General features: G+C 37.9%; 1 protein-coding gene across 1 annotated transcript; it reads right to left on the bottom strand.

The window, feature by feature from the left end:
- Positions 1-900: 900 nt before the first annotated feature.
- LOC109195579 (up-regulator of cell proliferation-like) lies at positions 901-13,513 on the bottom strand. Its single transcript, XM_019347823.2, has 3 exons — positions 13,381-13,513; positions 8,832-8,961; positions 901-6,830 (listed from the first exon to the last, which is right to left on the bottom strand). Exons 2-3 carry the CDS (start codon positions 8,875-8,877, stop codon positions 2,176-2,178), a joined length of 4,701 nt encoding a protein of 1,566 aa, XP_019203368.1. The 5' UTR covers positions 8,878-8,961; positions 13,381-13,513; the 3' UTR covers positions 901-2,175.
- Between the last annotated feature and the right edge of the window lie 782 nt (positions 13,514-14,295).

Below are 14,295 nucleotides of genomic sequence, written 5' to 3'. Positions count from 1 at the left end.
TTTGGACAGTCAAGAAAGAACAGGCAGCAAATAAACTAAAGCAGTACAAAATTAAGGTGATTTTTTTTTTTTTTTTTTTTTTGCATACCTACTAATGTTTACCAATATGGACACAGACAAGTAGTGCTCCAGCTCTATGTGACAATGCGCGCACACACAGAGACACACAAAAGCTGCCCTTGCTGCACCCATTGAAGTATTTTTTAATTTAGTTATTGATGTATGTATATTTGAAGTAATTTTTTAATGTTGACGAGGGAGCCCACACACTACCAGTGGTACACGTACCACAGTTTGAGACTGACTGCTTTAGACAAACACAGAGACAAAAAAAAAAGACAAAAAAAGACAAACAATGTGTACACACACACACACACACACACACATATACACAGAGCAGTCAGTGAACCATGGTGAGTGCATCATTCTGAATCTGCTGAATTACAATTTAACAATGAGAGGCTGTAAAAAAAAAGAAATGTGGACACACACACACACACACACACAGATCAACAAACACTGTTATACTTGCCCTTATTAAAAAAGTCCAATGCTGACCTCTCCCTCCTTTCAGAATTTATGCAATTTCAAAATTGCCTTTTATCAGCTAAATTTTAGATAATTGGTGTCCAACCACCTTTCAGAAGTTTTCATCAGTCGCAACATTTTAAATAAATTTCAGTCTAGGTTTCACCAGATGCACTCTACCAAAGCAGTTCTTATAGTTTGAAATTATGCTTAAATGCATAGAGATGCAAGTGAATATTCAGTCCTTGTACTCTTGGGTCTCTCAGCTGCTCACTTTGCTTTTAATTAAACAAAACACAGATTTTTTTGAGATCCAATTTCATGCAACTTAACACTCTATAATAACATAGATGTGACAAATACACAGTCCGACCTGTTGTTTTGCTTTTACTTTATTTTCCTCAATTCAGAAACTCAAAGCTTGAGATGAAAGAAAGTAACATCTTGCATTTACAAACAATGGACAATGATGATTAGAATGGTAAAGTAAAAGTAAAAGAAAATTTAAAAAAAAAATCAGACAAAGAAAGTGACTAATTTCTGAATATGATTACATACTCGGATAAGAAAACTTTCTTCTCAGGTGAAAACTGAATATGTAAATACCTCAGAAATAAAAACAACTTTAAATTCTAATGGATCTTTTTAGTTTTAATAGAATAATACCACATACAATCGTGGCTTGTATTGGAAATTTCTTTAGTTTATGTATTAATTACATCACTTTAGTAATAGTAGTAACACTTTCTGTACTTAGTATAGAATGCTCACTCTTGACAGCAGTTGTATGTATCTGGAATGTGATCACAAGTGGGGCCCAAGTTTTATTGCACCTTCACAAGCAGACTCATTCTCCTCTTAAGGGATTTGGACATCCTGTTGCAGATGAGATGACGGTTGGTGCGGAACTGTTCCTAGATTGAAGAGATAAGGATCTGCTAATAATTGATCTGCTGTGGAATGTTCTTTGTTTGGGAGGTATAAAAGGGTTCAGGGTGATATCAGAGAAAAACGGGTTAGGTGTGTGATCTGAACGTTTTTCTCCACTGCAGTGTTTTTCTTTTCTTTTTTAATAAACCTCGCTTCAAAGACACGCTCACCTGTTGGTTGCAATTTTTATTCAAGATTTTCCATAACAGGCTCAAGAGTTGGTAGTTTGTCTTGTAATCGGAAGGTTGCCGGTTCGAGCCCCAGCTCCGACAGTCTCGGTCGTTGTGTCCTTGGACAAGACACTTCACCCGTTGCCTACTGGTGCTACTAGCTTGCCATCACCAGTGTGTGAATGGGTGGATGACTGAATGTAGCGTAAAGTGTTTTGGGGTCCACAGGGACTAAGTAAAGCACTACACAAATACAGGCCATTTACATACAGACTCAGGCATCCATGAGAAACATAAATATAAATAACAAAAAATAACAACAACAAACCAAAACAAGGCACATTTGAGGAGATTCTTTTTCATTTTAGGTGTTAATTGCAAACTCATGTCAAAGTGAGCAATAATAAAAGAAATGTTCTTATTTTACCATATTGTAAGCCATAGTAGCTAATGTACATTAATCTACATCATAAAAACAAAGCGATACTACAATATCTGAGGATGTGTACTCTGCACTTAAAGAACAGGAGGAAGAATATAACTCCTCTTACTTAATGTGAAATGACTCTTTGAGACTTTTTTCTGCCTGATCTCTGGTGATTTGTTTCCAAGCTGGAGGGATGTCAGCAGGTATTGCATCATATATTTTAGCAAAATCACTGTTGTGCTTTGCCATCACATATTTCCAGTAGTCTGATGCCTCAAGGCTCACATCTGGAGGGATTTTCCAGTCTGGAAACATTTCCTTGTAACGCTTATAAGGGTGCCATTTATCATTTGTAGCACTGCATCTAAAGCTGCTGTCACTGTTCACAGAGGAAGAGCATATCTCAGTGGCAAGTCTTTTTGTACTGTTCCACTTGAATCTACCCAGACCCTCTGGTCGATGCAGTGAAGCAAAGTGCTCAGTATGGCCTCCTCCTCCTGCGTCACAGGGAGCTTTGCAGAATGGACACTGTTTGCCACAACCAATCAGTTTGTTGAAAAGCTCATTCTGGGGCTGCACACGGAGCTGCTGTAGTTTCGTTTTGTTCAGTCTCTGAGACTCTTTTCTCAGATCTTCTGCTATCTCATTCACAGACACTGTGAGCCAGTGAGCAAACTGTTCCTTGTCAGCATTGTTCATGGTCATGAAAGCACCAAGAGCATCCTGTGAAATGACCAGTTTATCACCAATTTCTTTACAAATATCTTCAACAAATGTCTTCAAATCATCACTCTTTCCTCTTTGGGCCTTGTCGATGGCATCATTTATGCTTCTGATACATGACTGAAGATGTTGGTCCTCAAACTCAAATAGTGACACAGTTGAGAAGCGCTCCAATATTTTGTTGAGTATCCATGTCTTTGCATAATCCTCATATGAGTCAGTATAGCTCACATAGTTTTGAAAATCATCCTTTGAAAGTAAATCCAGTAAAATTGAATACTGGAAGGACATTCGTGTGCTGAACTGCTCACATGTCATCATTTCACCAATGATATCTGGACCCAGGAAACGATTGATAAAAACTTCAACAGCAGGTTTTAAGCATTTGTTGGTGAATTCTTCTGCCTTCTTCTGACACTGGTCTCTTTCATGGAACACATCAATGAAATCATCACGAAACTTTTCCTTGTTTTTCATCAGATATCTGTAGGGATCATTTGCTTGGATGAAAGCTTTGTGCATCTTCTGAAACTCTCTGGCTGCAAATCCACAGATGTGCTGTTTTAGAGAAACTTCAAACTCGATTTTTGTCTTAACATCTTGATTGTTTTGTAGTTTCTCATCAATGATGTGTAGAATCTCCTGGATATAAGTGTCAGAGTAATTGTTTTTGCTTTTCACTGTTTCACTCACAAACTGAGTGCAGTCACGTATGATGTTGTCAGACAGTTTTTGTACAGCCATTATGTGATCGTCAGTGTTGAACCATTTAGCCACTCTGTGAAGTATTTTCTCACTTGTATATTTGAAAGGCTCTCTTCCACAATCCTGCAGACTTTTTTGACTTGGATAAGTCACACTGCTGCGTGACAGGTTTATTTTCAGGCACTGAGATACGTTGTTGAAGACATCTGTTGTCTTTTGTTCAGAAGAAGAAAGTTTCTTTAGAGTTACATTCCATATCTTATCAAACTCTTTGTCCAGCTCTTTATCACTCATCTGGACTTTCTTTTTCCGGCATTCATAAATTAGTGCACAAACTGCCTTTTCAATCTCTTTTATATGACTCTCTATGATTTTTTCAGTTTCTGCCATTTTTTTCCGTCTGTTTTCTGCTGCTGCTGTGAGCTGATTAAAAACAGATCTCTCCATTTCTTTTCGAAGGCTCTTTGCACTGTTTGAGAATTCCTCTCTGTATCCTTCTACAAGATAAACATGACCCTCTGTTTGTTTGAAATACTGTTTCAGATTTTCGAGAAGTTCTTCCTCCCATGTGGACAGCACTCTGGAGGCTTTACTTTTCAAAGATGTGAGCAATTCTGTCAAGTCTGAAGATTCAGATTTTGCTGCAACTGTACCAAAATTGGAAATCTCTGTTTCTGCGTTTATTACCCAGGTGTACATTTTTTTTTTGAATTCCCACTCCCATTTGTTGAATTCTGTGCAGAGTCTCACGTATGCATCAGCTACGAGGCTGTTTCTGAAGCTGAAGATGAAGTTTTCTTGCTTTACAGCAGTCCACAGACTTGTCACCCACTCTTTAAACTCCATGATATCATTAGCAGATGACTCACAGTTTCCCAGCAGTTGGATGATGTGTTTCTTGAGCTCATATACAGCCTCACTGTACCCTGCATTGACTGGTGCCATTGGTGGGTTTCCATTCCAGAGTCCAGGAATGTACCAATTCCCAGTGTCTGGACTGTACTCCATCACATCAGTGAAGCTCTTGTTCTCCTCTTTCTTTTCCATTTTGGCTGCTACCTGGGTCATCTCATTTAACTGTTCCAGGAGCAGCTTCCTGTCTCGTGAGTTCTTCTCATGGGCTGAAACATCGGACACATTCTGGTGAACAAACTGACATTTAGGCTTTTTTTTCCCCACCTCCTTCATCCTGAGAAAAGCATGCACAACTATTTGTAGGATGTCCTTCATTTCAGTTGAATTCTCCATTGCAACATTGACAATGGTGACATCACTCAGCCCCACAACAAGTGTAGCAAGCTCGTTGTCGTGCTCATAGCTGTTGTCTAGTTGTGCGAGTTCTGGTGACTTTAAGCCCTCAGTGTCAATGATCAGCATAAAGTCACACTTTAGGACTTTTTTCATGTCTTCATTGATTTTGATGAGCAACATAAAGGCACCTCGAGTACATCGACCACTGCTGACTGCAAACTGCACTCCAAACATGGTGTTAAGGAGAGTGGACTTTCCTGTGCTCTGAACTCCAAGAACTGTGACTACCAGGATCTTTCTGTTTGGAGACACCAAGTCACTGAGCTGAGAGAGAACATCACTCACCCATCTGAGAGGGATGTTGGATGCATCTCCATCTACAAGCTCAAGAGGAAATCCATCAAGCAACAACTTTGCAAACAGTTTGGGCAGATGCTGCAGCTGTTGACGTGATAGATCTGTTTGTGGAAGGGACAGTGAGGCTTCATAGATCTGACCCATTTCACGGAAGAAGTGTTCAGTCCCCAGTGAGCTGTTGGAAATTTGTTCGTAAATTTCTTTGATCTCCTCTTTGTTCTTAGCGTTCTTGCATTTTTCTTTATATTTCTCCCGAAGTTCAGACAGTTTTACAAGAGACAAGTTATCGAGGTTCATTCGCATCCATTTCAAGAAATAAAACCTCTCTGTTCTTGGGCTTGATATTGCACTAATGAAACATGTCATAGCTGTGGACATGTCATAAGTGTTCTGCTTTTTCCGCATTCCTTGTTTCTTTAGCCAAAGTTCACTTTTGTAATCTTCTATATTTTTAGAGCCAACATTTCGAGGTTGAAACTCTTCTTTCTCTAAGCAGGTCAGTTCTTTCCATATTTTACCTTGCCGTGGAAGCTGATCTTCTTTGAATTTATGGATGTCTTGAATTTCAGCAGTGATGGCTTCTGCATTTTTCTTTGCAGTCTGACACTCTGGAGAGTCTTCATCAACCAGGATTCCCAGTTCATGGGCAATGTCTGCCATCTGCTCTATTGTCATCTTCATATTTGAGTTCTCAACCACATCTGTGATTTTTTTTCTCAGTTCTTCTACTAAGTCTGCATCATTTTTCAGTTTCGTCTTAATAATGATGTTGTTTGTAGTTAAGTCCATTTCAGTAGCTACTTTTTTCAGAGCATCTTTACTGAAGCTCTGGCTCTCATAGTTACCCACTAAGAAAATCTGTGCCTTGTGCAGGTGTTTGGTAAGTAGACTGCAGTCAAAGCATAAATGGTCAAAGAACACAAAAACTGCTGCAGATGTCTGACACAGAAAGGAGTATTGTGTGTCAAATGAAGCAATGTCCCCACGAAGGTTAGCTACAGCCACTGGCTGACTGAAAATATCAATGCTTGTGTTTCCACCAGGAAGATACCAAGTAATTTCAGTCAATCCGTATGATAGTGCCCTTGGACTGTCACCACACTTCATGTTGCGGTGAACAAAGGTGTCATGGTGTTGCTGAGAATTGCTCAGAAACTTATTGAGAATCTCTGACTTGGACAAAGAGCACTCACCCAGTCTGACAAAAGAGATCATTGGAAGTTCAGAGAGAACGATTCTGTCTTCAATGAAGCCCTTGGAGTCTGACAGAGACTGAGGTCTGTACTTTTTAACAATGTCTCTCATGGCCCACAGCATGAGTGTGCACTGATTGGTGTCACAATTGGGAAGCAGCAGAGGAACAGAGAACTGACACAGGGACATTTTTAGTGCCATTTCCTGCTGCAGAAAACCATCAGAACACAGAAAGAGAGCAGTGATTATATCGAGGGGGTTTAGCTTGTTACCAGTGTTTGGGCACTCAAAGAGATCATCAAAATCTACGTTTGAACCCTTTGATTTATCATTAGAAACTGATTCACTCACTAATTTCACATTTCTAGCTGTCACATTAACCATCATCAGTTTCTTTAGAAAACACCATAGAAGATCTGAATTACTCTTGGCAGGCTGATCAGTGATGGTCTTCTTATTAATCTCAAGTATTCTGCCAAGTGATAGCTTCTCTTCGTAGTACTGCTTAATGTCCAGATCCTCCAATAAGTTTTCCAGCTTTGTCTCTGTTAATATAAACACAGAACAGAACATATAGAACAGCATCATTACTTTTGGATTAAGATTTGAGAGAATTTATTATTTATTCTAAAACAATTTGAGCCTAAACACTACCACAAGAAAGGCCATCCTGTTTGTTTATTAATTACCATGGGATGTCGGATGAAAAGAGATGAAGGAGGCAAAACTGTGTTCAAAAGTCAGGGGTTAGTCAGTGGGTTTTTGTTTTTTGTGTGGGCACAGCACTGGAACGACTCCATATGTCCATAAGTTGAGGTACACTATGAGTCAAAAGTTTGGACACACCTTTTTCATATTTTTTCTTTATTTTGTATATTTTAGATTCTTCAAAATAGCTCCATTTTGCTTTGATTACTGCTTTGCACGCTCTTGGCATTCTCTCAATGAGCTTCATGATGAGTCACCTGTAATGGTTTTGAACAGTCTAGAATGAGTCCCCAGAGTTGCTGAGTACTTTTGGCCCCTTTGCTTTCACTCAGTGGTCCATCTCATCCCACTTTATCCTCTTTCCTACTCATTTTTCTGTTCATAGGCAAAGTCACCCTCTACAATAGATGCAACAAAAAATAGAGCTATTTTATATTTTCCTTCTTTTTCTCTGATTCAAGCTGAGTACATTGATAAGAATAAAAACTTATACTGAAATAAAATTTGTATTCCCATCTACTGTTATTTTATTGTGATATTAATCCTTCTCCATGTTTGTTTCTCAGGTAGAGCAATGAAGTTCCTGGTTCCAAATGACCTGTTTAGTGATCTGAAAGTGTCAGAAACCAAAGAAATTCCAATACAGTGGTGTTCCTTAGATCTCACAGATCATGGTTCAATGAAGAATTATCACTCATTTTTGATTAAAAATGTATATTAAAACTTTTTTACATGTACTTTGGAAGGACCTTCAAATAAATACAGTAATTTTTCATCACTTGGTGTTTTTGAATATTTTATTATTTCATAATATTTTACAATACTTACTTACTTGTTTTACTTTTTTTGATGGAGTAATTTTTCATGTTTCTCTCCCATCTGATAGCCCTTGTCTCTCAATTATCAAATCGTATTACTCTGGAAAAAGTATAAAGTCTCCAGAGACACTGTGGCAAAAAAAAAAAAAAAATGCCTCTGAGTCCCACAGACTAGCTGTTAATTCATCCTTTGACTTAAGGACCCAAGCCAGCACGAGAACCCCAAATATACATTATTCCAATTCTTCCCCCTAAAAACACTGTCTTTTTACATTAGTCATTCAAGAATGATTTTCTGTATTGAGTTGGGCATGAACAGTTTAAAAACTGACTGATTACTGTCACACACAATCACTGTCACTCTTGCAGGCTGTGGCATTGTTTTATTTTGTGCAGAAAGTTTTGCCTGATGTATATTTGGGGATGATGACCACTATATTTTACCATTTTCAAACGTTGTTGTCTTGCTTCAATCATTAGATTCTGAATTAACCTCAAGATGGTCTTCATCTTCAGACACATCCTCCGTAAACACATCCTCCTCCTCCTCTATGATCAAAGCTGAGTTCTAGAGCCTCCGGGGGGTACACATAAGTGAAATGAACCTCTGTTATGTTATGTGTTGATTACAGTTTTTAAGCCAAGTAGAATACGTTTCAAATTCAAAAATACTTTTAATTTTTAAAGAAAAATTATTTACCTTCAAACTGTGTCAATTTGACCCGCAACATAACAGTAGGGTTAATATAACATAAGTTTCAGTCAGCTATGCACAAGAATAGCTGGTATACATGCCTGTCAAAATATTTTGAGTACATTTTATAGCCTGTACTCTTTCACTTTTACTTGAGTAAAGACGTTGAAGCTCTACTTCATCTTTTAGTAGGAGTGTTTTTTAACACTAGTATCTATACTTATACTTAAGCACAGAATGTCTGTACTTTTTGCTACCTCTTCTGTTTGAAGTATTTTGTGTATTGCTTCATTTTTAAATACCTATGACACGCCTCTTTTGCTTACCTGTGATTGCAGATTTCTTAACAGACTGGCTTTTGCGACCGTCCATTTCTTCAGAGCCTGAAAAAGGTCCTCTGGTCTCACAATCTTGTGTGTGGAGCAGTTCATGTAGTTAGTCTCAGTTTCTTGCTTGCTGCAAATGTAGGAGCAGGACAAACAATAAACAAAAACAAAAAATGTAGGAATAAAACATGTTGTTGTTAATGGAAAAGCAAATAGTTTTGCTTAAAGCTACAAGCAAGCAACACGTCAGTTTGTACAGTTCTGCAGAACAAACAATAAATTGTTTAAAGCTGATTATTAACACCCATATAACACCAGGCTGAACATGCAACATGCTTAATAAATGCATAAATAAATAATAATAATAAATACATTTCTACTGTTGGCTTAATTTTAAAAAACAGTTATAAATATTTTAGAAAAATACATCAAAATACAATTACCCTACACACATTATCTTATAACACTTATTTCATGATGCACAGCATGTCAGTTTACCTCCATTGTGAATGCAGACTGTCATTCAACTGTTGTTCTAAATTACTCAGGCATCACATCACAAAGTGATAAGAGACAAGTCTAAGTCTGTATACTCGAAGGACTATATTGCATTTTACAAAATTCAAGCTTTAAAAAAAATGTTCAGTATGTTTATAACTTCACCAGATAAAAGAAAGTCTAGGTTTTTCTTTTTTCTTTATTGGAAAGCCTACAATATAATTCAGCTCACTGAAACACCTGTTCTTTATCCAACTTGTACAAGCAAAACAGAAACCAAAAGCTAGTTTACTGCCAAAATAAAAATTGTGGGATATCAAATATCAACAATCCCAAGGCTACAAGTCCATCTCAAGAGATCTTCATGTTCATCTCCACTTTGCGCAACATAATCAAGAAGATCACAACACATGGCACTATAGCTAATCTCCCTGAAAAAGAAAAATTGATAAAAGACTGCACTGACGGATAGTCCGAATAATGGACTCAATGAACAGCCTCAATCAACTTCCAAACAAATTCAAGCTGTTCTGCAGACTCAGGGTGCAACAATGAAGCTTGACTGACTACCAAAACGTTTGGGGTGCAATGTAGGCCCAGTGTCAGAAAGCTGGGTCTGCGTCAGAGGTCATGGGTGTTCCAGCAGGACAATGTCCCCAAACATACCTCTAAAAGCACCCAGAAATGGTTGAAGACAAAGTGCTGGAGAGTTCTGAAGTGGCCAGCAATGAGTCCAGATCTAAATCCGATTAAACACGCAGTCTGAGACCTTGAGTAGTTTGCAAAAGAAGAGTGGTAGAAAATTCCAGTTGAGAGGCTTGTTGGTGATTATAGAAAGCGACTGATTGCAATTATTTTTCTAGAGAGTGCCACAAAATATTAAGTTGAGGGTGCCAATAATTTTGCCCCATCCTATTTTTGAGTTTTGTGAGAAACACTGTTAAATTCGGCTTTTTCTCTAGTTTTTTTTTTTGTGTGTTGATCCACTGCACATAAAGAATATAAACATGTGTATACCAAAACATTTGTAATTGTAACAACTGTCTGGGAGAAATGGTGCATTTTCTGGAAAGATTCCAGGGGTGCCAATATTTTCAGCCATGAGTGCATGATTTAAACAACAGCAAATAAAGCTAGCTGTTGAATTTCTTTGTTCTTCATTGCTTGAATTATATATAACAAAGCTGTGTAAATTCTTTGGAATTTGAATTAAAGTGGAAATAACATTTTTATTTCCTTTTGCTAATATTGTTTTATTACTACAGACTATGGCAAGTGAAGTTTTAAAAACAGCTGGCAGAAATGTCCTCCGAAGATCTAAATTTTGAGGAACGTTTACAGCACCTTGTTGAATCAATGCCATGAAGAATGTGCCTGTCACAGGTTGCCGGGGCAAGCCGTGTGAATTATTAAGGACCCAAAATGCAGGTGGTTTCTGAGGTGAGCGAGCTTTTATTGTGACAATGATGTAGAACACAAAAGAACGGGTAGCGAGAAACAGAACTGAAAACACTCTAAACTGGGAAAACTAAAACTTAAACAACAAAACCACAACATGAATGAGAGTACCTTGCAGGGAGTATGTCCAGGAAGATGGAGGAAAATACACAGAATGACGGAGGGGAATAACACAGACGAACCAGCACGAACACACACTATAAATACACACACCAGGAATCAAGAGATGGGAAACAGGAGGGGAACACACCTGGAAGACATCACAGCTGATGAGGCAGGGGAAACGTAAACAGAACGCACTGACATCAGACAAAGACCTTCAAAGTAAAACAGAAAACACATACACATAATGACACAGACTCAGAGACGCGAACTAAACACAGAGACCTACTACACTAAGGGGATACACAAGCAGGGAAGACACCAAACAGAGGGAACACAACTAAACCCTAGGAAACCCAAAACAACAGTCATAATACAAAAACTATCAAAAGTAAAAGTACACAACCAAAAACACTGGGTCATTGACCAAGGAGCATGACAGTGCCTGTATCATAATTTAGTTTTTACCCTTTCTGTGCCTTGACAGATCAAACATGATGAACTGTTTGTTTTACATTAGGTTCCAAAATGTGAACCTAATGCCAATCCACTGAGGTACTATATAAGTCACATTACAAAGAAATTAAAGCTTCATCACAAAAAGATGTAAACACAAAGCGCGGATCGCCCCGTACACCATACTGTTAATGGGGGGATCAGTATGTTAACAGGGTACATGGACATGACGTCGGGTGCTGAATCGAATCAGTTATGGAAATCTCTAAGTCCTATATATCATATATATATTTCTTGACTTTATGCATTGGAGCAGGATGGATATGATTTACTTTAGGTTTTACTGCACAGAAGGATTTGTGTGGCATGTGAAATTGTATCCTCAGATTTATGTTGTTAAATGATAAATATGAGGCAGTGTATTTCAACTGTAGCATGAAAGTAATAAGCAGTATAATGAATGACTTTCTCCTTGTAGTAATTAAATAGTGCATTATTTTTAAGAGAAGTGTTATGTATAATGTGTGTAATTATTACTTTTTCTGAGTAATGACCCCAACACTGATCACAAAAAACAGAGGAAATACCTCCAACATGCACAAACATTTGGAAACACAGAATGCCATGAATTTGCATGAAAATGTCTTTCATATGCTGCTTAGAGATGGTGGTCAATCTCAAAGCGGAGCCAATGAAAATCAAATGAGTATCGATAAGGAATCAAACGGACAAGTGATATAGATAATGGAATCGAAATTTCTAAATTCTTATCAATTCCCATCCTTGTTTTTAACAGTCAGTAAGCAGAAGGTCACAGTAAATTTTAAACCAACACAATGTCTTGAAAAACAAGTGTTTATTTGGGGCGATCGTGGCTCAAAGAGTTGGCAGTTCGTCTTGTAACCGGAAGGTTCCCGGCTCGGACAGTCTCGGTCGTTGTGTCCTTGGGCAAGACACTTCACCTACTGCCTACTGGTGATGGCCAGAGGGGCCGATGGTGCGAAATGGCAGCCTTGCTTCTGTCAGTCTGCCCCAGGGCAGCTGTGGCTACAACCGTAGCTTGCCTCCACCAGTGTGTGGATGTGAGAGTGAATGAATAGTGGAATTGTACAGTGCTTTGAGGGCCCCAAAAAGCGCTATATAAATGCAATCTATTATTATTTAATGTTTTTATTTTAAGAACCATAAGAGTGGCTTAAGAGTGGACTAACCATTCCTTTGGTCAGGTACAAGGACAGAACTCAAAGAGGAAAAAAGGAGGCAACAAAAACTATTGTTCACAACTACTTTAAAAAATGACAAGAAATATAAAGAAATATTCCTTATAAAATATAAAGAAATGAGTGGTGGCTCTAGACTTTTTAAAGATTTTTTTACTGGAGTCTTGCCATTTCTCATTATAAAGTATACAAAAGCAATACTGCCATTTCTCATCAGAGAAATGGCAAAACAAGGGGGTGGAGAACATGGAAGAATACAGGGACAGAGACTGAAAAGTGTGGGAGCATTTAAGAGAAAACAAATTTGAATCCAGACTGTGCACACTACAACATGCCTTTCATGGCAGCACTCACATAGCAGCCCTATTCACATAAACCCGCTGCTATGTGAATAGGGCATAATAAAATTACGGTTTAAGCTGAAACCCTCCTGTCTCTGATGAACTTGTGAAATAGCAGTTTTGTTATCTAAGCAGAATGACCATCCTAAAATCTCACCCACTATTGTGTCATAACACTGACTTAAAATAAAAAACTATTACCAAGTAGTAATATAGGTAATCATAATTAATGGGGCAGTGTGGCAAAAATAATAACACTATAAGTTTGAATAAGTCAACGTCAATATCATTCTACCTTTGTATCACTTCACCATCTTAGGGGTCTTGGTAGGCTGAAGCCTGTCCAAGCACTAGACTGATTATTGTTATACAAAGCATCTCTGCTATAGCTCTGGTTTTTAGTCTTCCATGTCATGCACATAACAGAAACATCAGTGACAAAAAAGTGGCATAAAAATTGACAAAAAAACATACCTTGATCTTGAAGAGATCTCTCAAATGTTTCATTCTATCATCCAGTTTTTTTTTTGGTTTTTGTTGTTTGATTTTCCTGTTTTTGCTGTGTTGGCAGTAGAATTGTTGTTCCTTTACCGTTGATATCTTTGAGGACATATAGCAAAGTGGAACAGGGAGATTGTGCCACTCCTTTTATGATGTGAGGTGAACACTTTCACTTTCTCTGAAGATCATATGATTTCCTGTAAAGCCTTTTACAGTAAACTGCCTCTGATGATATATAACCCCCCCCCCCCCCGGCCACACAAAACTTTACTACATGGGCTGCCAGCTATTGCTAGCACTACCTAAATATTTTAAACACATAGGTATTTGTAAAAATGGCGTAAGTGGGAGAGTTTGAGGTGAAAAGTACTGTTAAATAGAAAGAACACAAACACTTTTGTTAGAGAAACGCCTTGGTGATACAAACACTTTTTTTCATCTGCCTTCTAAAGAAATATTGATGTATCAAAAGAAACTGTGACCAAATATCAAACGTAATAACTTTACTGTAATTTTGGAGTAATTTTGGTTTAAACATATAGTGTTTGAAGCATTCAAGTACATTTTGAATGCTAAAGTTAAATGTCTGTACAAATTAATAACAGTACAAATCTGTTGTTCAAGGGCAAAGAGGGCATACATGTTAGAAGTGTATCCATACATTTCAGTTTCATATGAACACTAACCACAATGCTTAAGACTACAGGGAGTGCAGAATTATTAGGCAAATGAGTATTTTGTCCACATCATCCTCTTCATGCATGTTGTCTTACTCCAAGCTGTATAGGCTCGAAAGCCTACTACCAATTAAGCATATTAGGTGATGTGCATCTCTGTAATGAGAAGGGGTGTGGTCTAATGACATCAACACCCTATATCAGGTGTGCA

Source organism: Oreochromis niloticus, unplaced genomic scaffold, assembly GCF_001858045.2.
Source record: "Oreochromis niloticus isolate F11D_XX unplaced genomic scaffold, O_niloticus_UMD_NMBU tig00001124_pilon, whole genome shotgun sequence".
In the NCBI taxonomy this organism is placed as follows: Eukaryota; Metazoa; Chordata; class Actinopteri; order Cichliformes; family Cichlidae; genus Oreochromis; species Oreochromis niloticus.
The sequence above is the reverse complement of the archived record's forward strand: the minus strand, read 5'-3'. Positions and strand labels throughout refer to the sequence as shown.